Genomic DNA, 21,896 nt, shown 5'->3' on the forward strand with positions numbered 1-21,896 from the left:
TTCATGCATGTAATATTCAAAATGTAAATTGTTATCAGTAAGATAACAAGGTGACAAAAGTGTGCTGTTATCAGATAGATTGAACAGGAACTGGAATAATTGTTCTGCCATCCCAGAGTTGAATTGTAGGAATTAAACAGGAAGATAGAGGTTATTGCTCATGAAGCTTCCAGCATTATGCTGCACTCTGCTGGTGGTGTTTGAATAGTACACATCCTGCAACTATAATATTAATCTGCACACATAAAAGAATACATTAATCTCCCAATTACCTCCGTATGTGATTTACTACTCCAACTCACAATTATTCCGTTCCAGAATAATGATTGTTAATCTTCCTGTGCATATGTTTTGACATTGCATAACTTACCACTGACAACCCAGCTCAAATTCCTTTCATGTGTGAGCATAATTGGCCAATTAACCGTATTACAATTCGGGTCCTACTTCATCATATTCAGGAACATCCAGATAGATGGATGTGACTCTTATTATTTCTCTGATCGGGGAGCTAGAAGTAGATCAATACTGTGTGCTGCAATGATGAATACAGTCTCTCTAGATGAACTAGTGTGCTGTTTACAAACTGTCAAACACAAAGATTGAAACAGTATATCTATATTTTTATCTACTATGATAATTATACACAGCATATAGCAGCAGTCCACTGGAACTTGGCTTGGGAACCTGGTGACCATCAGGTCCAGGTGTGTGGACTGGTAGCTGGAGAGGTACCAATTCACGTCCTTGGCACTGCTAAGGTGTCCTTGAGCAATGCACCAAACCCCTAACTGCTCCCAGCGGTGAATCTACATGGCAGCCCATCACTCCTCTATCTCTCCACATTTGCACATATATAACCCCTATGTTTGTGATTTCATTTAGCAGTGTTGGGCTAGTTCCTCAAAAGGTGTAATTTAATACTGATTACAATTTTCATAAGTAATATTATTACTTTACTTATTACTCTCTGCCAAAAGTAATGTGTTACACTACTAGTTATATTACTTTCACACAGAATTGTATAGTTTCCCTCCTCGCCAAAATGCAAACTTATAATGATTAAAATCCAGTTTTGTTTGTTAAAATCAAAGTAATGACTACAAGCGTTCCCATCCTCCAAGGTAGTTTGCTTCATGATTACAAAAGGGAATCCAAGGATGTGAGTGAAATGTCGGATTTCAAACCAGTAGGGGGTTGCAAACAAAAATAAGTTTGCAACTAATTATCTTTTGTGGGGGGTAACTGTAATATAATTCATGGCATGTATTAGTAATTAGTTACACCACTAGTTGCTCTTTTACCTTTCAGCAAGTAAGTAAATATTAATATAAGCAAAAACATCCAAGGTATAAACTGTATGTTTCTGCATTGTAAATAAAGTTAGAGAATAAAAAAAAACAATTCCCTGGGCGCCAAGAGAAGTCGTGTTGATACCACGTGACTTCCACGTTCCAGTGTAGTCGCTTCTCATTGGCGGAGGCTCGTGTCCCCGCCCACAACACCTCGTGCCTTGTCTTTCCCGCGAACTGAGTGCGCTCGCGCCGTGACGCTGTGTAGCAGGGTGCTAGGTGATGCGGGGAGGCCCGGGACACTGTCGCTAGGATTATCTCCAAAAAAAGTCGAAGAAAATCAGCGTTTAAACTCGCAAACATGGCGAAGCAAAGCTCCCTCTTCAATTTCTTCACCAAGTCTCCGCCGCCGGTGTCCAAACCGAAGCCGAGTCCCTCTCCGACCGAGGCAGACCTGCCTTCTTCCGTAGAGAAGTCCAACTCCTCTCCGAAAGAGCAAGCTAAACAGGCACCACCACAACAACCGAACAAGACGAGCAAAGTTAAACCGAAAGGTAACTCCAAGCCTGCGAAAGGAGGGTTCAGCAAACTATTTGGCGACAAGCCCCCAGCAGTGGTAAAAAGGTGAGTTAACTGTTAGCTGTGATAATGTTGGGAGCGGTTTATTTGCTGGAAACTTGTTTTGCACTGTTTTTTTTTCTCTCCTCCTCTGCTGAAGATTGTCTGCAAGGCCCCCATAAGATGCATTTGGTTGAATCGGAAAAAGCAGCTTAAATATACATACATGTGCTTTTGCTACAGCTTCTTTCGTTTTCATTTGATAGGTGAGTTTGGACGTGCTTTCGATCATAGTTGATATGACTCAAGTCCTGCAGACCATGCTGTATGAGGGCTGTCTCTTAGTGAAGTCAGTGCTAATGCCTCTAATGTGGAACTAGAAAAGGTTAAATGTGAAATGTACTAGTGATTGTGCATTAACATGTTAGAGCCACATGAGATAAGATATACTTTATTGATCCCACTCTGGGGAAATATACTCGCTATGAGATGGTGGTGGTTGTGTTTGCCTAGTAGACTAATCATGGCTGCTCATAATACAGCACATAATTTAAATGTGGCTCTGAATGTAAACACAGCAACAATGCAGGGGACTTGAGTGGATAGTCAACATCATATACTACAAACTACAAGTTAAACTGGGGAGTCTTCAGCATAACATTAATGTTGTGTAACATTTAATAAAATAGGCAACCGCATGTTAAAAGGATGTGTGGACTTTATTTTTTGCATGAGTCAGTTTAGTCAAAATGTGCAATGGACACTACAGTTGGTTAACTTTTGCTTGTAGATTTTCAGGCGTGTCCCACTTTCATAGACAGTTGATAACGTGTCAGTAGCTTTGAATAGTAGTAGTAGCAGCAGTAGGGGTCTCAAACTCAAATATACGATAATATCATAACATTTAAGTACTATAAGAAACTGCAATATTCTGCAAATATTTCCATTACTAACACCATACTTAACAAAAAATAAAATGCAAACAGACATTTTTATACATTTACTATCATAATGTTTTATCATCTTTTGTTCACAGCCAAACAACAAGGCCTGAAACCTATATGAAGGGGTAGTTTAAATTTATAAGAAACAACCAGAAGAAGTAAATAATAGTAATAATTTTATGAGGGGGACGGAGGACTGGAAGTGGCCGCCTGACCAGCAGTTTGAGACCCCTGATTTATAGTAATATCAGTAATATGAGCTGTTAATACACTATCTTGGTCCTGGTCAATAAACTGTATGACCTAAATATGTGTTTTCCTTCTTTCAGCAGTTCCTCATGCACATTTAATGCTGGTGCCCTCGTGTGGGCAAAACTGGAGGGACACCCCTGGTGGCCATGCATGGTGGTACCCCAACCTCTGACTGGACAGCAGATGAGGGGCAAGGGTCGGAACCAACGCATACACGTCCATTTCTTTGATGAACCCCCTACTAGAGGATGGGTCAGCACCAAATATATCAGAGAGTACCAAGGTTGGCTACATTTACTCCCTCAGTTAATGTTTATAATAATCTTAAAGCTGTGACTTGTCCTCCAAATAAACTACATAAGAGTATTTGCTACAGTTGAATCACATCCCACATCACATTTGTACTGTTATGCAGGCTCTGACAGCACTGATGCTAAAACGGGAGGGGTGTTCTTCAGTGGCAAACCTGTAATCCGTCATGCTATGGAGCTCGCTGATGGAGTCATGACAGACAGCCCTGAAAAGAGATTAAAGATGCCTATTTGTGTGGATCCCTCTGATGAAGAAGAGGATGATGATGACGACGAAATGGAGGTGACATTGTGATTATACTTGATTACCGTGTTGACAAATATGGACATAAAAGTCAGAATTTTACTATAATTAATACCAATGTTATTCTTATGACTGTCCTTAGTAGTAATATTAAATACAGTGTGTTTATTATATCTATTCAGGTCAGTAATGTGGGATATATATTTATATTTTTCTCTGTCCTCCTTTTGTGTTTTTTTTTTTCAGGTTGACAAGTCAACTGTGAGTGATGAAGAGGTCAGTGATGAAGAAGTGAAGTCACCCAAGGGCAGTCGACGTTCATCACGTGCTTCAACTGAAAAGGGAAATAAGGCCAAGCGCCGTCGTATAATTGTAGCCTCAGACAGTGATGGATCAGATGAGGAATTCAAACCAGAACAAGCTGCGCCCAGCAGTGAGGATGAGGAGGAAGAAGAGGGGACGGTGAGCAATGAAGAGGAGGAACAGGAGAGCACACACGAGTCAGAAGCAGATAGCCCCGTGAAGCCTGTAAAGCGCAAACGTCCTGCAGAAAAGTCTGCTTCTACAAAAGCCAAGGTGTCCATTACTCCGTCCACTGCACCAAAACGAGCTCCAGCTGTTGTTATAGCTGACACAAAGTCTCGTTTGTCAGCCTTCTCTGCCCCAGATAACTTTGAGAGCCAGGCAAATGGATCAGGCACCGGCGGAGGCGCCACAGTTTGGGACCATGAGAAGCTAGAGTGGTTGCAGGATGGCAGGAGGAAAGATGGAGGAAGGCGGCGGCAGTCCGAGGATGGCTACGATCCTACCACCCTGTATGTGCCAGAAGACTTTCTAAACAAAAACACTCCTGGTATGCGTCGGTGGTGGCAGCTCAAATCTAAGATGTTTGATACAGTCATTTTCTACAAGGTGGGGAAGTTTTATGAGCTGTACCACATGGATGCCGTGATCGGAGTCAATGAGATGGGACTAACTTTCATGAAGGGGAACTGGGCCCACTCAGGCTTTCCAGAGATCGGCTTTGGACGTTTCTCAGATGTTCTAGTCCAGAAAGGCTACAAGGTGGCTCGTGTGGAGCAGACAGAGACCCCAGAGATGATGGAAACGCGCTGTAAGGCCATGGCTAAGCCCACAAAGTTTGACCGCGTGGTAAGAAGGGAGGTGTGCCGGATTATCACACGTGGTACTCAAACCTACAGTGTGTTGGACGGTGCTCCCTCTGAGAGTCAGAGCAAGTTCCTGCTGAGTTTAAAGGAAAAGGCTGAAGAGGAAAGCTCTGGCCGCTGTCGTACCTATGGAGTCTGCTTTGTAGACACCTCTGTGGGTTATTTCCATGTTGGTCAGTTCCCAGATGATCGTCACTGCTCACGTCTGCGCACCCTGATAGCACACTTTGCCCCAGCTGAAGTGCTCTTTGAAAAAGGCAACCCATCCGTTGAAACGCGCAAAATACTCAAGGCCTCTCTGTCCTCTGCTCTGCAGGAAGGGCTCAGTGCAGGCACCCAGTTTTGGGATGCACAGAAGACACTTAAAACCCTTTCAGAAGAAGATTACTTTAGGGAGACTGCTGGTAAGGATCAGGGGGCCGGGAACAACTTTCTTCCTGCTCTTCTAAAAGAGATGACCTCTGAGAGTGATTCTCTGTGCCTTACTCCTAAAGAGGGCTATGAGCTGGCACTCTCAGCACTGGGTGGATGCATTTTCTACCTAAAGAAATGTTTGGTAGACCAAGAGCTGCTCTCCATGGCCAACTTTGAAGAATATGTCCCTGTTGATGTTGAGATGGAGAAAGCCACGGGACCTGCAAGTTTCTTTGCCCAGACTCGTCAGCGGATGGTCCTGGATGGAGTGACTCTGGCCAACTTGGAAATCTTTCAGAATGGGTCTGGAGGAACAGAAGGGACGCTGCTGGAGCGTTTGGACACATGCTCTACCCCGTTTGGAAAGAGGCTGCTGAAGCAGTGGCTCTGTGCTCCTCTGTGTAACCCAACATCCATCAAGGACAGACTGGACGCAGTGGAAGACCTGATGGAAGCCCAGGCCCAGGCTACTGAGGTTTCAGAGCTGCTGAAGAAGCTACCAGATTTGGAGCGTCTTCTGAGTAAAATCCACAGCATCGGCACTATGAAGAGCCAGGATCATCCTGACAGCAGAGCAGTTCTGTATGAAGAGGTCACCTACAGCAAGCGCAAGATAGCAGACTTCCTCTCAGCACTGGAAGGTTTCAAAACTATGCAGGAGATAATTTCTGTGCTCGCTCCAGTCTCTGGCGAATCTCGATCCACACTGCTCCGCCAAGTTGTCAGTCTGAAAAGTGAGAAGGAAGGGCTCTTTCCTGACCTCTCTGCTGAACTCACGCGCTGGGAGACGGCCTTCGACCACCAGAAAGCCCGCACTACTGGTGTCATATCCCCTAAAGCAGGCTTTGACCCAGAGTACGACCAGGCTCTGACCGGAGTGAAGAACTGTGAACGAGAGCTGCAGGATTACCTGGACAGACAGAAGAAGAGACTTGGCTGTAAAAACATGGCCTACTGGGGAACTGGGCGGAACCGCTACCAGATGGAGGTGCCTGACAGTGTCTCAGAGAGGAATATTCCTGAGGAGTACGAGGTGAAATCTACAAAGAAAGGCTGGAAGCGTTATGTGACAAAGGAGACCGAACAGCTGTTCTCTGAGCTTCAAGGATTTGAGGAGAAGAGAGATGCAGCCCTGAAAGACTGCATGAGAAGGCTCTTCTACAACTTTGACAAGAACTACAGCGACTGGAAGACTGGGGTGGAGTGCATGGCAGTGCTGGGTAATTACATGCCCTTTGTTCTCGTTAATCAACTTTTTTTTTTTACAGCATGCATCAGTCAAATTTGTCATGTGAGACATTTGAAGTGTTAGTACAAAAAAAATGTTCAATTGTTAAACTGCATTGCAGGTGCCTGCTCTGAATACACTTCCTGCAGATGTTACCGATATATATCCATAATGTGTATTGGATGATAATGTTGCACCAGTCTGAGTGCTTGTTAAAAATCTTGCCATCATTAAGTACCTATTCCATTTAAAACTTGGCTAAGCTGACAGTAATTAGTTTTTCATTCTTATGGAAATCGTGCACTGGTGTTTGCTGGGAGGGAGAGATAATTGCATAGTTTATTACTGATCTCTTGTGCGGTAACATAATGTGCTTTATAATGTGTTTTTCTTAAGCTGGGCCTTCCCTCAGCCACAGATTTATTTATTTAATTTTAGGAGCTGCGCTGTAAAATCATCTCATAAAATCCTAAGAAAGCAGGTAGCAATAATATTTTTAAGGATGACCACTTATCTCCTCTTTACCTTTTATTACTAATGAATTGTCAATGGTTTTCAGATGTGCTGCTGGCATTGTCGCGCTACAGTCAGGGTGGGGACGGGCCAATGACCAGGCCAGAGGTGGTACTCCCTGAGGGTGGTGACCAGGAAGTGCCTTTCCTTGACCTCACTGGATCCCGCCACCCTTGTGTCACCAAGACCTTTTTTGGCGACGACTTCATCCCCAATGATATCTACATTGGCTGCCCTGGTAGTGGTGAAAGTGATGAGGAAAAAAGTGATGCCTCTTGTGTCCTCGTCACAGGGCCAAACATGGGCGGAAAGTCTACGCTCATGAGACAGGTGGGTCCGTTGAAGATGTTTATTGATCCAAAAAATACTTTCCTCTTTGCTCCATGTGTATAAAAGTTAACAGAAGGAAGAAAATAATTCCCATCCATGTGAACAGCACAGGTCTTTGAAGTCTCTGTTGGCCCACATTGAGATACTGTTCTGCTCTTTTTGTACAGTGTGGACTGGTGATCATTTTAGCTCAGCTGGGTTGCTATGTTCCTGCTGAGAGCCTGCGCTTCACTCCAGTTGACAGGGTCTTTACTCGGCTGGGAGCCTCGGATCGTATTATGGCTGGTAACATCATGAGCTCCTTTAATGTATCACACATGGGGAAATGCCATAAGCTTCCACTTCATGGGCTAAGCTTCTGTTATCCAATATGTCTTCTCTAGGAGAGAGTACCTTCTTTGTGGAGCTAAGTGAAACTGCCAGCATCCTGCACCATGCCACCAAACACTCGCTTGTGCTCCTGGATGAATTAGGTAAGTTGTTGTTGTATTTGCTTATTAAGGGTTATTCATAGTAACTGTGAACATCAGAGGCTGTCTTCTCAGCACTGTTTTGTTCTTGTGGTATGTTTTCGAGGTGTAACCATTCAGCTGTGAACTGTTTGCAGGAAGGGGCACAGCCACATATGATGGCACAGCGATTGCCAGTGCTGTTGTGAAGGAGCTTGCTGAGAAGATCTGCTGTCGCACGCTCTTCTCTACACATTACCACTCCCTGGTGGAGGACTACGCCAACAACCATGCTGTGCGGTTGGGCCACATGGTGAGTACAGCAATACAGAACACGCTAAATACTGCCCAGGCAGACAGTTTCTGAATGGGAAAAATGGAAAAGGCTTTAAAACAGGGAAATATCTTCTGTATTATGGATTTTTAAAAGCTGTCTGATTTTCCTTTATATGTGGTGGAGGCAGAGTCGTGTTTCTGTGTAGATAACTTGGTTTCTTATCCACTCACTGCTATTCAGTTATATAGTTTATTTCTCTCAATGAAACCTAACAGTAGAAGTTATTTTTCTTGGTTTCTTGTAGAGCCTGGTTGGTATTGGGTTTATATCATTTTCCACACAAATTAGTCATTTGTTCCAAACTGTCAAATCAACACCGCAGTAACCATATCCTACTATCTTTGTGTAGATGGCACAATGTTGCGTTCGACAGGAAAAACACAAACTACATCCAGACTTTGGCTTCAGTGCAGATACAATGTCCCAATGCAGCATCTAAACTGTACTAGATTGTGTAGAGGGAACAACGACAAGTCAAACGAAAGCAATAACTTGAGTTAAAGTTGAGAGAATGAATTCAGTAGTTTGTGGGCACATCTACACTAGAGCACAGCTGCTTTCCTGGTGCAGTCATTGTGGGTGCTCCTCTAACCACAACGTGTAACTGAAGTTCCTATTATGTGCACAAATAAATAATTGCAGTTTGTGTAGTTTGACCCTGTTGCTCTCATAACAGCTGCAGTGCAGTAAAGTACCATTTGTCTGTGTTTTTGTGTTTTCTGAATCACGTGTAGTGCCCTGCCATTAGGTATAATGTCCCCGTTTTGTTACTGTTTAGGCGTGCATGGTGGAGAACGAGTGTGAGGATCCAAGTCAAGAGACCATCACGTTCCTCTACAAGTTCATCACCGGCGCTTGTCCAAAAAGTTACGGCTTTAACGCTGCTCGACTTGCCAGCCTGCCAGAGGAGGTCATCCAATCAGGACACAGGAAGGCCAGAGAGTTTGAGAAGAACACAATCAGCCTCAGACTCTTCAAGTATGTATTTGTATCAGGGCTAAAAAATTCTGTAGTTGCATCCAAAGCAAAGATTTTAAATTGGTTTTTTCCCTTCTCTTCTCTTGCAGGAAGCTCTGCCAGTTTGCTGAAGGTGGTACACTGGGCAACACACACTTTGCTTCACTTGTTCAGATGCTCAACACACTGTAGTAAACACTCTGTAAACATGCTTTGTTCTTGCTGAGTTTTTGTTTTCAGCACTTGGAAAAAACACTACTGTAATGATCTAATAAAGTTTATTTTTAAAAAATGACAATGTTTCATCTAGGAAATTAAACCCTTTTAATTCACGCTAGCGCCTACATAACGGTTATTGAATACTTCACAATATATTAAGTCTAGATGTTATGATACATGCATACATTTCAGTCTGTATGAGAACCCACAATCACCAGTACACATGAAAGGGGAGGAAGGGAGGGGGCAATGAAACCATATAGCGCTGTATATAGATACTTGTCTCAGCTTCAGTAGAGTAAAAGCATTTAAGTTCTCCAGCAACATTGGCAAACAAGGGAAAAACATTAAAATTAGCTGTGCTTTCACAAGACCTGTCTCTTTTTCTTTGACCCAATAAGTGAAAAATGAAGTTGTGTATTTTAACAGTCTAAGAAGCAGCATTTGTGCCCAATATTGAAGAGAAGGCAACCACAATAATTCTAATACAGGGCAAGACATGTATAGATTATATAATCTACTTGACTGAAATCAATGACAGGCAATCCAAATGTCTTTGGACAATCTCCTAACAGATGAATTATAATACTCTGACCCCTACCAAAAATGTTTATTCAGTAAAGAACAGGCAATGTCTTAAGAATATCATGGGTTCATCTGGCTTAAACTGCACCCCTAATTTGTTAAACAACTGCAGCCTTGAGTAAAAATGTCTTATTTTGCCCTGTAACTTTCTTATTAGTCCTTCCTGTAAACTAGGTCTTACAGGACAGGCCAATACAAACAGAAAACAAACAGAAATATGCATAGATTATGTAAAACAAACTGAAGTATCACTACTGTTCAGCTCCTTTACAAAGACAGACATTTAAAGATGCTATTCGAAACAGAAAAAGCTACACAAGTCTTGTGAAAGCACATTTCAGCATCTATTTTTCTGTATTGCAAATGTAAATGTGTCAACATTGCTGGAGAAAGTGTTTAGTGTTTTCCTCTGATCTCTTTCACAGAAAGAAGTTAGATACTGCGACATGTATAATTACAGCAATTCTAGGGTATAATAACCAAAAAAAATTGAACACATTTAATAAAATAAAGACATTCAAGTACAGTAAGATTTTTGCATGAAAATACAAAACTACACAAAAAGCATTAAAATCAAATCTCAACAGTTGTCTTGAGGAAAAAAAAAAGCTGAAGTGCTAGGTCATTTTTCCCGTACATATCATACGAGCACGTCGGTTGCCCAGTGATGGAAGCATTGTTGTATTTGGGGCCTTTGCTTCATGACAAAAATTGTGCCTCTTCTGACTGAGCGTCTGTCCACGATAGGTCTGTACATGACTGCGGTATCTCGCTCTTCTTAAAAGCAGACGAGTCTCGGTGGCTTTTTGTCTGTCTCTCACCGGTGTCGCTTTACTTGACCAAACCAACACACCCACAAACCCTGAGTCAGCTGCTCTTCTGCTTTGTCCAAGTGATGTCATTTTTTTTTGTCACATAATTGAAGAAAAAGAAAAAGCGAGGCATCCATAATCAGACTTTTTTTTTTCTAAATGTCTCCTTTTAGCCTATTCATGTCCCAAGTCTGTTTTTTTTCTTTCTTCTTTTTTTTTAAGTCACTGTATATGCTCTGTCAAAGTGAATCTGTATTTTAGTTTGGACTTTCTCCTCCACTGCACAACTTAAAAAGTGTCTTATGTCCATTACTGCTGAAGCGCAAGAGGACCTCGGGTCTCGAGCTCAGTTGTGCTGCAGTGTATTGGACTCTATAGGAGGAGCCGAGTCATACAGTGTGTCTGTGTCATGAGTCGGCTCTCCGGCTAACGTGCAAGGATTTGACAGCGTCCCTGCACCACAGTCACAGAAGAATCTGCAGGTAGAGAAATAATAGTTTAGTTCAGCTCCATTAAGACCAAGGTGTATTCTCATCAGTTTACATCTAAATCAAATCATTAGTATTTATAATGGATCACTGAGACTGACCTATCGTGTCTGATGAACTCCACATCATGTCCTTGGTGACATTTCTTGATGCAGTTCACGCAGATGGCATTTCGGTCTGTTGTGTTACAGGTGTGACACCTGTGGGAACCCAAATTGTGTTCGTTAATGATCACAGAACGAACAATTGACGTTATTCAAGTCACCTTTGTGGCGAATATAAACATCAATTACCTGTAAAAATCGTGCATTGGGTAGCTGGTGTAACTTGAAATCTTGTACAGGCACTGACCTCTGCTCACAGCCTTTTCAATGGCATCTTGATTGTTCATGATTTTATTATCTGGAGGGAAGAACAGAAATTGGTTAACATCAAAGGAAATTCAAGGTTTGTCAAGAAAATGTGTCACAATCTTTTTGTGACCGTGAGAGAGCACCTTTCATTGTAACGTTGACACCAGATGCAAGAAACAATCCCCCAAAGCGATTGTTGAAGATCTGATTGCCTTCTAGGGTTGCTGTGGCATGATTGGTGATCTCAATACCTAGCAGTGAAAAAAAAACAACAATTCATATTATAGAGCTGCTAGTTCCCATTACTGAGGCATATTGTACTTCATTAAGAACTGTTTGTTTACCAGACATTTTTGTAACAGGTGTTTAAATACAGATTACAGCCTGTGTGCAGGTGTTACCCACCTGCAGCGAAGCCGTCAAATATCCTGTTTTTCCGCAGTACGGGGTGGCTGTTGGTGCTAATGAGGACTCCTGCTTGGGCATTTCTGAAGATGTCATTTTCCTCTAACAAACCTGCAGACAGAAAAACAAACTGTTAATTACACAAACCTCTGACGTGAAAATTAAACAGTACAAATAGCTTAGAGTGCCTAATTGAAATAATGTGTAGGGATTATGCCAATCAAACTGCACGGCTGCATTGCCAAACATTATAAACCGACAGTCTTACACAAAGGTGTCACACTAGTCCACTGATCTATAGGTGGCGGTTATAAGGATGGGACACGCTAAGATTTTATTGATACCAATGCCATTCTCAATTAGATTCTTTGTTGATTCCTATTGATTGTTGATTTAGTTTTGTGGACTTTTTAACAGTCTGTAGTATTGGAATGAAGCCACGCTTTGGACCATTTCTTCTCTTCGACTATGACTCCTTGTTGCAGGTTTCCAGGAGCGTAGACACATGAGTTTGACTTCACTGTTTATTAATGTCCAGAACAACATGCTGGCGTTAAGAAGAGGAATTGATAAGCTCAGTGGCGTACAATTCTAATGTATCGGTCAATTCAGGAGTGGATTCCCATCTGAAGGCCGTAACCCACCAGGATATGCTGCAGTGTACCAGGAATAAGAAGGCTGTGGGCTAATAAAACAATGCTGGATTGAAAATCAGCATCGCTAATATTTTATGAGGAAGAAAATGCCCTTTTTTTTTTAGACCCTAAAGATACACAGGTGTTTCTGTGGTTAGCAATGTGTGTTGGTTCACAAGAAACCCCTTTAAACTGTGTCAAGTATCACCCTGTTGTCAATAAGTTAGTTACCTCTTCCTCCGTTGAATATACAGATCCCACCGTCTCTCCCGTCATGGATCTTATTCCTCCGCAGAGTGGGGTTGCTGTCTGTCTTGATCCACACTCCTGCCATAGCATTGTCAAAGATCTCATTGTCCTCGATAAAGCCTAAGCCTGAAAAACACATTAATGTTTCATTATTAGGCCAGCAGGGAGAACTGCTGTGACACTGGTCAAACAGAACATCAACAATGGAGGTCACTGATAAGTGTAGAGTAAAACCTCTTGGGGGGTAAAATGGCAATCTGGACTTTTTTTTTTAGAAGAATAGAAAATAAACTTGCTTCTCACCTGAGTTGTAAACCAAAATGCCTCCATTCTGGCCGCCCCAGATCTTGTTCCGCCTGATCTTAGGATTGCTGCCAGTCCTGTCAAAAAAGGACACACGGGAAAGTTGATCCACCGCTTCACTAATGCTGAATGCATGTCCTTCCCTACTTAACCATCTTAACATCAAGACAACTGACTAAAGTCTGAGTTCTTTGGGACCTTCATGACTCATTTATAAAAACTGTTTAGGTAAATATTTCCATATTATTTTTGTTTTCCACAAACCTAATTTGAACTCCAGAGTACATGTGATTGTAGATATCATTGTCTTCCAGCACACCGTGGCCATTGTCATAGAAGTAGACCCCAACCTGTTTAAAAGACAGTGAAAACATATTAGCTCTTATTTATTCCTGGTATTAAAATGCATTTTATGAACTACTTTCTATGACAGGGCTCCCTATAAAACATAACAGATTTTTTACATTTATTTAGATAACCAGTTTAACATTACAACTTGTGTTTCACAGCCAATAACAGCCTCTTTGTCTCTGGTTTGTTGCATTACATTGATTTTTCATCATTAAACTTGTAACTAGTCTGTAATCGTACCTGCTTCCCGCTGTGTATCCTGTTCCTCCTCAGTACTGGCGTACTGCCCGTTGTCACCCACACTCCTGCCAGTGTGTTGCTGTACACCTCGTTCTCCTCTATGACACCTTGTCCTTTTTCATGCTGCGTGATACAGAACCACCATACATCACTGCTGCGTTTCCATATTATAGCATAAGTTGAAGAAGTGAAAACATTCCAAGATATGAGACTATTACTGTAAAAAAGACTCAAGTTGGTGTAACTTTGTGAGTTTAATGGTCGCGTATGTTTTGAAAGTATTTACCACATAGATGCCGCCATGCTGGCCATCGTGGATCTTGTTGTGTCTGACAATAGGGCAGCTGTTCGTCCTGATCTGAATTCCTGCCAGGGCGTTTCCGTAGATGTCGTTTCCTTCAATGAGGCCTCGGCCATCACCAAAAATATAAACGCCACCTTGGTTGCCGTTAAAAATGGCATTGCCCCTGTATTTGGACAAAACAAAACAATTTAGGACATGATACAACTGTGCATTGACCAGAGGCCAATTTTATACATTTTACATGATACTTTCTATTCAGTATTTGACCTTTGGCGTCCAGCACACTGACCTTATTGTGGGGTCACTGTTCGAGGTGATCCACACCCCAGCAAAGTTATTTGCATAGATCTTGTTTTCGATGAACTGGCCGCGGCCCTTTTCGTGCACGTAGATGCCCCCCGTCTGACCATGATGGATCTCACAGCGAACCACTGTTGGATTGGCATACGCCTTCACCTCAAAGCCGGCTATACGGTTCCTATGGATGTTACAGCTCTCAAAGTAACCCTGGAAATGGGCAGAAAAAACATAATTACTCTGTGTCCATTCCACATTAAAGAAAAATTACTGCGGCTATCAGTTAGCAGTTTACAACACTGTTTTGAACACAAGCCAAACACCATGTAGCTTACCATGCCGTGGTCAAATGTAAAAACGCCCACGTCTCTGCCGTGGTGGATGTGATTACGTCTGATGATTGGGTTGCCATGGTTTTTCACCCAGATCCCAGCCAGAGCGTTGTTTGAAATCTCATTGTCTTCGTATATTCCCTGAACAATGATCGATGTTGATTAATTTCAAGGCTTTCAACATTTTCCTGTCCACTTTACACTTTAAGTTAATTTTACTAGTCTATTTTCCTTTATTATACTATTATTTTAACTTTACATGTACATGTACATGTACATTGCAGTTGGAAGACTGACTGTACAATACAGATGCTGATGCTCAAATATTAATGTAACACAACATGGCTGAAAGGTGTGCATTACCTGTGCATGGTCGGTGATGTAAAGACCAACATTTTCACAGTCACTAATGTTGCAGTGCTTGATTGTGGGACAAGCACCTTGGCCGCTGACACAGACAGCTGACCCCACTGAAACAAGCAGGATAGAGATTTATTAGTAGATTTACAAATATACAGAAGATGTCAAAATATCTTCTCTATCGTGTAAAAACTGATCAAACATATCGACTGGGCAGAACATGGATTCTAGGTGTACCAACAAAAAGTAGAGCAGTGGTTCCCAACCTTTTTTGCACAACGTTTTTTCCCCCTCTTTCCTATCCCATTAATCATCTCACAACCCCTCAGATTTATTGTGTGACTCCTTTGAAAGTTGGGAACCACTGAAGTAGAACAAAGGAGCAGCAGAATTACCTGTGCATGTGCTGCGTATGATGCAGTGGTCGATGATGGGGCTGCAGTTGACTGTAATCTCCAAGCAGTGGTGTGCATTGTGGTGCTGGGCGGATTTATCATCAGGATTGAACTGCAGCAGAGAAACAAACAGTTATCAACAACTGCTTTCACCCACAATGAGTGAGTTCATATTAATCATTTAGGTCATTTAAATAAAATAAAAAAAGATCATCTCACCCTAATGGTCATGTATCCAACATAAGCATCTTCTGAGCCTTCCATGAACACAAATGTAGAGTCTCTGGTATTCTCAATGATGACTTTCTCTGCTACCTTTCCGGGAGCTACAGAATAATCAGAAAGGTTCAATTAAAGAAGAGACCAAACAAATGCACAATGACACAACTGTAACCATGACTTCAGACACACGTACCAGCTCCGATCATTGTGATAGGCGACTCAATGTAGATCCATTCATCTGTGTAAATACCAGAGTGGACGAATATCAGCCCGTCAAAGTGAGGCTCCTGACCCCCTCCGAGAGCATCCTCAATGGTGTCATAGTACTGGAGAAAACATAATGAGTCAGGTGAATGACTGGAGTAAAATGGGGGGGGGAGGAAATGTTGGAAAAAGTTCACTTACAAACATGTTATCTCTCCCTTTGTATCTGGCAGGATTACTGTAGAAGTGTTCTGCAAAACCTGGCTTAACATGTGCTCCTTTATACTGTAAAAAAAGAAAAGTCACTCAATTATTCACACACTTAAAAACAGAATAATTCATAATCAAAAATCTGACACAACAAAGACATTGCACAGACATTGCTGGGAAAAGTCACAGATAACAATCCTAAAGGTCAATATATCGCAAAGGAATATAATTTAAACACATAGTTCTCTTCTACACCCTTCATACTGAATGTCACCATTATGGCCTGTGGTGTTGCCCTTTCACATGACATTAGCTGTCTGTACACAGGAGGATTTAAAGTCGCACAGAAGAAACTTTTGGTAACAAAAATACAGACAAAGATTAAAAGAAAGTACAGGGGTCTAATTTATGTCTCCTCAACATTACATTTAAAAGTTGATCAAATACTGTATCATAATTGCTGTGTGTACAGGAGAAGCAACTTATGCTTTATGGTTGCATCCCACATACCTCAACTTTACAGTAAATTTACCTCAAGTTTTATCTAATTTTGGAAACTGGATTTGCCTCTTCTAGTGTAAAGTCAATGCTACGACACATATGGAACATAAAAGCCGTGATAACCATAAAGAGTCGTGCAGTGTTCTAACAGCTGTGTGCCAGCGTCTCATTTGCTTCATAATGAAATATGAAGTCAAAATCAATCAGTAAGTAATCCCATAGGAGGTTTCGTACCAGCTGCTGAAAACTTTCCTTCCACGGGTTTGGCTGCTCATACTCTTCTGGGTTTATCTGGTAGAACTTCCCTGCCTCAGGGTGCATCATGGGTCGCGTGTATTCAAAAACTTCCATGTACAACCTCTTCCTGAAATATGAAAGCACAACAGCGATTATCACCATCTTCCTCTTGTTTGTGTCAGAATTTCTACAATATAGAAGCTCTTCTACAGACCCAGTAAAACATTGCTTGTGATGTTTATGTCACTTTAAATGATTTTGCAATGGTTGGGTGCAGATGGGTGGGGTACCTTTCACAATTGTAGTCTTTTGAATAATGCAGCTGCCCTATGCTTGTATGCACTTTTATTTTCAATACATGTTGCAAACAAAATGTATGGTAGGTTTAAAAGGAAACTCCTTCTTCGCACTTATTTATTATTATTATTATTATTATTATTAATCATTATTATATTCAGCTTTCAAATTTGTGCAACCATTTCAAAACAGATGCACAAAGCATCTTAAAAGGCACTATCAAGTTAAAATAAGTTGAATAATTTGCTATTATTATTGTAACTGCTCTCTCTCTCTCTCTCTCTCTATATATATATATATATATATATATAAATTAAAGCTGCTATTTTATTAATTAATTAATTAATTATTAAACACATGCAAAGGAGCACAACAAATAACATATAACTCAAAGTAATGGTCAAGAGGAAACATCCCCAACACCAACAAGTCTCACCAGAGGATGGGGTCATTGGCCAGCTCACTGAAGCGCTTGCACACACATGCTGCACGGCACAAGTCCTGCTCCAACAGGTACGAGAAGATCTTTAGCACCACCTCGTCTGGAAGCTTCTCCTGCAAATACTGCTCTGCTGGAGCTGCTGGGAGGAGGATGGCCATGGAGTTAGAATAAAATACTTTGAAAGGACAGGGTTTTGGGGTTAGACAACAGTAGCCACACAAGCATATTTATAGTAAGATTATGTGAGCAACCAAAACCATCTCTCAAGTCACAATAGCTAATTAAGGCTCCTTTAAAATATTTAAAACACGTAACAGATCTGAATTGTCCCATCATTGTCCTGCTGCACTGTTGAATCCAACATTGATGTGAACACCCTCAATGCTGAAAGTCAACACTCTCAATCACAGTATAATTACTATCCAGTTCTTACTCCTATCTGGGTGAGCATTGCTTCAGTAGCCCGGCTACCTGAAAGCGAATTAACATATTAGCCAAGTTTGGGGTATGTTATTAAACACTGAACTTAACTTTTTATCTGTTAAGCTTTCAAAAACGTTCTACCTAACGTCTATCCAATGAATGAATATCTATTTACATTATTACTTTAATTATATTGTTCACATTTCACCTTCAGGGGTAACCGGCTGATTTCAATTCATGTACAAATCCACTACTTGTGCAGTATGTGTGCAGCCTGGATGGAGGCCTATAACAGTGTGGCTTTAACTGAGATCCAAACACAGAGACAGCAGTAACACCGTAGACCAGCAGATCTAATCGCATTCCAACTGCAAGATGTTAGAGCTGAATGATATATAGTTTACCCAATCTTTATAATGTACACATCTGCAACCGTTAGACTGTAAAAACGCAATATAATCAGGTGAAACAGGTTTAGCATATATAAATATATATCTATCGGGGATTTTGCATCCAACTGAAAATAGGTGACGAACTGTGAAGAAAAACATCATATTTGTTACTTGGAAGTAATTTTGGTTTTAAAGCAGATCATGTGGAGCAACTGTGAACACAACACAAGGCAATGTGACTGTTTCACCACAAAGCCAGAACCAAATGCCATCTAACGGGGCAAACATCTATTTCAGACGCTTTGGCCAGAGCTGCACCGTATGAGGAAGACTCCAAATGCCACAAATAACAGACTGTATAATTTCCACTTTGTGAAACTCATGGTGCTCCTTCATGTCTTTACCAAAGACAAGTAAAGAGATGATCTGAACTCTTGTAAAGAGCTTGATACCAGTGCACATCTACCTTTCCTAGACTGACATTAAGCGAAAGGTAAGCCTGGACTAGAGGGTGAATACAGAATAAAGGTGTCATGTTCAATTCACAAAAAAAAAAGACAACTTCCTTTGTTTCTCTAAAACCTTTTATAGTTGCTTGATATCTCTCATTATGAAACTGAAAGTGAAACTTAAAATGTAACAATCGGCAAATAATAGCTTGTGTTCATAACAGACTTTGTAAACAGCAACATTGTGTATGATGCACTACCAGCTAACATGAGTGAGTCAACACACCGCTCTCATTGTATTTAAAGAAAAGTAATTAATCCATAACCCTACTCAAATTACCCCACGATTACCCCTCACAAACACAATGATTAATGCACCTTTGTAGAAAATCCACATCTCAAATAATGTGATCCTAATTACCTGGTAAATCTTGACATTTCCCGGACACTCTGGGGCGCTTAGGTCGGTGTCCAAAGTTTTCTGTGGTTGAAGTGGAAGCACCCTGTAGATTGAAAATGTAGGTGGAGACATTAAAACATAACATAAATTATAGTATTATTTATTATTTCATAACAATCAAATTTTAATCAAAAAAAAAAAAAAAAAAAGGAGATTCCTAATATAAGTACCTCCATGTTTGTCTTTGTCGGACACACTGTTCTCTTGGGTAGAGACTTTCTTCTAAGTTGGTAGGGACTATTCTGAGCTCCTGGACCGGATTCTTCTGCGACCATATCTGCAGGAACGTCCTCATCTGCAAATGGTGGACAAAAAAAAAAAGAAAAAAAGATTACTTATACATACAAGGTCACCTCATTTTCAGTGTGTTGTCAATAACATATTCATAATGTAGCATTTAAAATATGCTTATCTTAAAAGTGAGTCTGTAATAGATATTCCTGAGTTATCACTCAATAGTAATCACTATGACTACATAATACACAGAGTACCTCCATGCAGTTGATTTCTGTTCTGACATGCTGTACCCTGCCCTCCTTTAAATACCAGTCACATTCTGAAATCTACAGTATAACCCAATGTACAACTTATTGTTTACCATATCACTAGAATTTCCACTTTCATAAATACATAGAATAGTAAAAAGCAACACACTGTAACAACAGATTACCAAAGGCAATTGCCTAAACAGTATTTAACACACAGGTCACACAGCAAAACCCAGAAAATACAAAAACAGGTTTGTTCATTACCTGCTCTGTATGCTACAAATTGATTACAGATCCTATCTAGAGGGGATTCAATCAAGAGAAAAACAAAACAACCATAGCATCAACCATGAGCTAAACCAGAGATCTATTTATAAGGCTATTCACCAGGCATGATGAGTTTATAGCTACCCCAGATGGGAGATGCAAACTCCCTGCTTGTTGCTCTGGTTGCAAGGATGACTCTCCCCGGCTACTAGGCCAGTAACCACTACAAACACTGTCTGTGTAACTAACTGTGCCAGTTAAAGCGACTTCTCTGTCATCGCAAACTAAAATAATACAAAGGTTCCTCTACCTTGTCTTGTTTGACTAAAAGACACACATTAAAGACCACATGTGTACATCGGTGTCACAGCAAATATACACTGTGTGATGTAAAATGGACAAAGATACTGCCTGTTACCAACCACACTATAATTTATTAATTTAATGTCACCTTAAAAAGGACAACTTAGCATTGCTTTGCACATCTGGACAGAGAGAAATAGGTGCCATGGCTGCATAAATTAATTGAGAAAGGGAGACTCACTCATTAAAACTGGTAATTCATATTAGCGTTAACATGACAGTCCGTCTTCCATTAGGATTGATTTGCCAACATAATCAAGTTATCTTATTAGTTTAGTTTTATATGTTTTAACGCTCTGCTGCTGACCGACATTCAATTGCTGCTTTGCAAACCAACATGTAACTAGTTCAACCTAAATATCGTTTGATCTGATCGAGCAACCAACCATCAATGTTAGTGATCAGTGCCGCGCAGATCGACAGGGTCTCTCCCACTGGCCTTTAGCCATGGTAACTATGATTAAAGAGCATCACTAAGATTGCTAACATTAATGTTTACTTTGAAAAAATTGCAGCCAGTTTTCGCTCCCATTGCCCCGGCTGTTGCCCCACAACGTTACCGTAGAGAAAAACACCAAAACACACCGTGAAGCATTGTACCAGTGTCATTATTACATTAACTGCACGCATTTATAACCACGCATTGACATTTTTAACGTTGCAGAGGCGATAAAAGAATAGGGGCTGGGTTTTTTTTTTTTTTTTTTTTGAAAAACGACAGGACGCAGATAGCCAAACATGCTAATAATAACAGCTAGAACAGGCTAGGTTAGTTAGCATGCTACGACAACTGGCAAAACCACTTTGTGTACTCTTCCCTGCGTTTGTCGCCTAAGACTACATCAAACCGACGTCTATCACTTGTCATTTTAACCACTGATGCAATGTGAGCCGGCAAAACAAAATCCAGCAGCGAGGAGAGGTCAGACGAGCAAAAAGAGAGGCCGACACGGGACAAAAATCAAGCAAAACAAAGCGCGGCCTGAATGCTAGCCACACACACAAAAGCCTCGGTGTTTCCTGACCGCACAGCGACCCGTTGAGACTGCTGTTAGCGCGCCACTGTTTCAACACAAAAAAACAACATTGCACCCGTGTAGACAATGCATATTGACATTAGCAGTGCACAAACGCGTCCCATCGTGTTAGTGAACAGAGCTCAACCCCCCCTAACTCTAGCTGTTTGACAACCCTTTCAGCTCACCCTAGCTCGGCTAACCCACCTCTTTCCTGATGGTTCCTCTCCGGCTGCACCGGGCGCGGCCTCGAGACTCGCCTGGGTCTTCTGCTAACGTTGCTTGCTCTGACGGAGTTCATTTGGGGTGTTGTTAATCTTGAGGAAATGTCGAAGCCTTCACAGCAGAAGCGGCGACTCGTAGCACATCGTCTATGTCTTTTTCTTCAGCGTTGCACGATCTGCCATCTTCTTCTTCTTTTTTCTTTTTTTTTTTTTTTTTCGTGGCTCCTGAAGAACGTATCGCTGTGTGTTATTCCCGTTCCCCTGCACTGGTGTTACGTCTTGCCCCGTTCTGCTGAAGCAGGAGGAGCCATAACACACAGGCACGGTCCGTCGGGCCTCAGTCACATCACATGGGAGGATCTCTCGCCGTCACGT

General features: G+C 41.4%; 2 protein-coding genes across 5 annotated transcripts; one reads left to right on the forward strand and one right to left on the reverse strand.

Annotated features, from left to right (window-relative positions):
- Positions 1-1,523: 1,523 nt before the first annotated feature.
- msh6 (mutS homolog 6 (E. coli)) lies at positions 1,524-9,296 on the forward strand. Of its 2 annotated transcripts, none has more exons than XM_051419355.1 (10): positions 1,524-1,916; positions 3,124-3,329; positions 3,462-3,640; positions 3,848-6,404; positions 6,972-7,255; positions 7,423-7,540; positions 7,639-7,728; positions 7,863-8,017; positions 8,820-9,019; positions 9,109-9,296. In XM_051419355.1, exons 1-10 carry the CDS (start codon positions 1,654-1,656, stop codon positions 9,188-9,190), a joined length of 4,134 nt encoding a protein of 1,377 aa, XP_051275315.1. In that variant the 5' UTR covers positions 1,524-1,653; the 3' UTR covers positions 9,191-9,296. The 2 variants fall into 2 exon arrangements, with proteins under 2 accessions (XP_051275315.1, XP_051275326.1); XM_051419366.1 differs by having other exon boundaries at positions 3,127-3,329.
- Positions 9,263-21,806, reverse strand: fbxo11a (F-box protein 11a). Of its 3 annotated transcripts, none has more exons than XM_051419389.1 (22): positions 21,505-21,806; positions 19,334-19,458; positions 19,125-19,206; positions 17,434-17,575; positions 16,698-16,827; positions 15,954-16,037; positions 15,742-15,874; positions 15,546-15,652; positions 15,327-15,438; positions 14,935-15,041; positions 14,575-14,712; positions 14,232-14,449; positions 13,925-14,105; positions 13,639-13,761; positions 13,312-13,397; positions 13,048-13,124; positions 12,727-12,870; positions 11,861-11,971; positions 11,599-11,706; positions 11,396-11,504; positions 11,204-11,302; positions 9,263-11,090 (listed from the first exon to the last, which is right to left on the reverse strand). In XM_051419389.1, the coding sequence occupies exons 1-22, from the start codon at positions 21,596-21,598 to the stop codon at positions 10,961-10,963; spliced, it is 2,640 nt and encodes an 879-aa protein (XP_051275349.1). In that variant the 5' UTR covers positions 21,599-21,806; the 3' UTR covers positions 9,263-10,960. The 3 variants fall into 3 exon arrangements, 2 of the variants coding, with proteins under 2 accessions (XP_051275349.1, XP_051275340.1); XM_051419380.1 differs by having other exon boundaries at positions 17,434-17,578; XR_007887009.1 differs by having other exon boundaries at positions 10,946-11,090; positions 11,454-11,504; positions 17,434-17,578.
- Positions 21,807-21,896: the final 90 nt, after the last annotated feature.

This window comes from Dicentrarchus labrax, unplaced genomic scaffold, assembly GCF_905237075.1.
Source record: "Dicentrarchus labrax unplaced genomic scaffold, dlabrax2021, whole genome shotgun sequence".
NCBI classification, from domain to species: Eukaryota; Metazoa; Chordata; class Actinopteri; family Moronidae; genus Dicentrarchus; species Dicentrarchus labrax.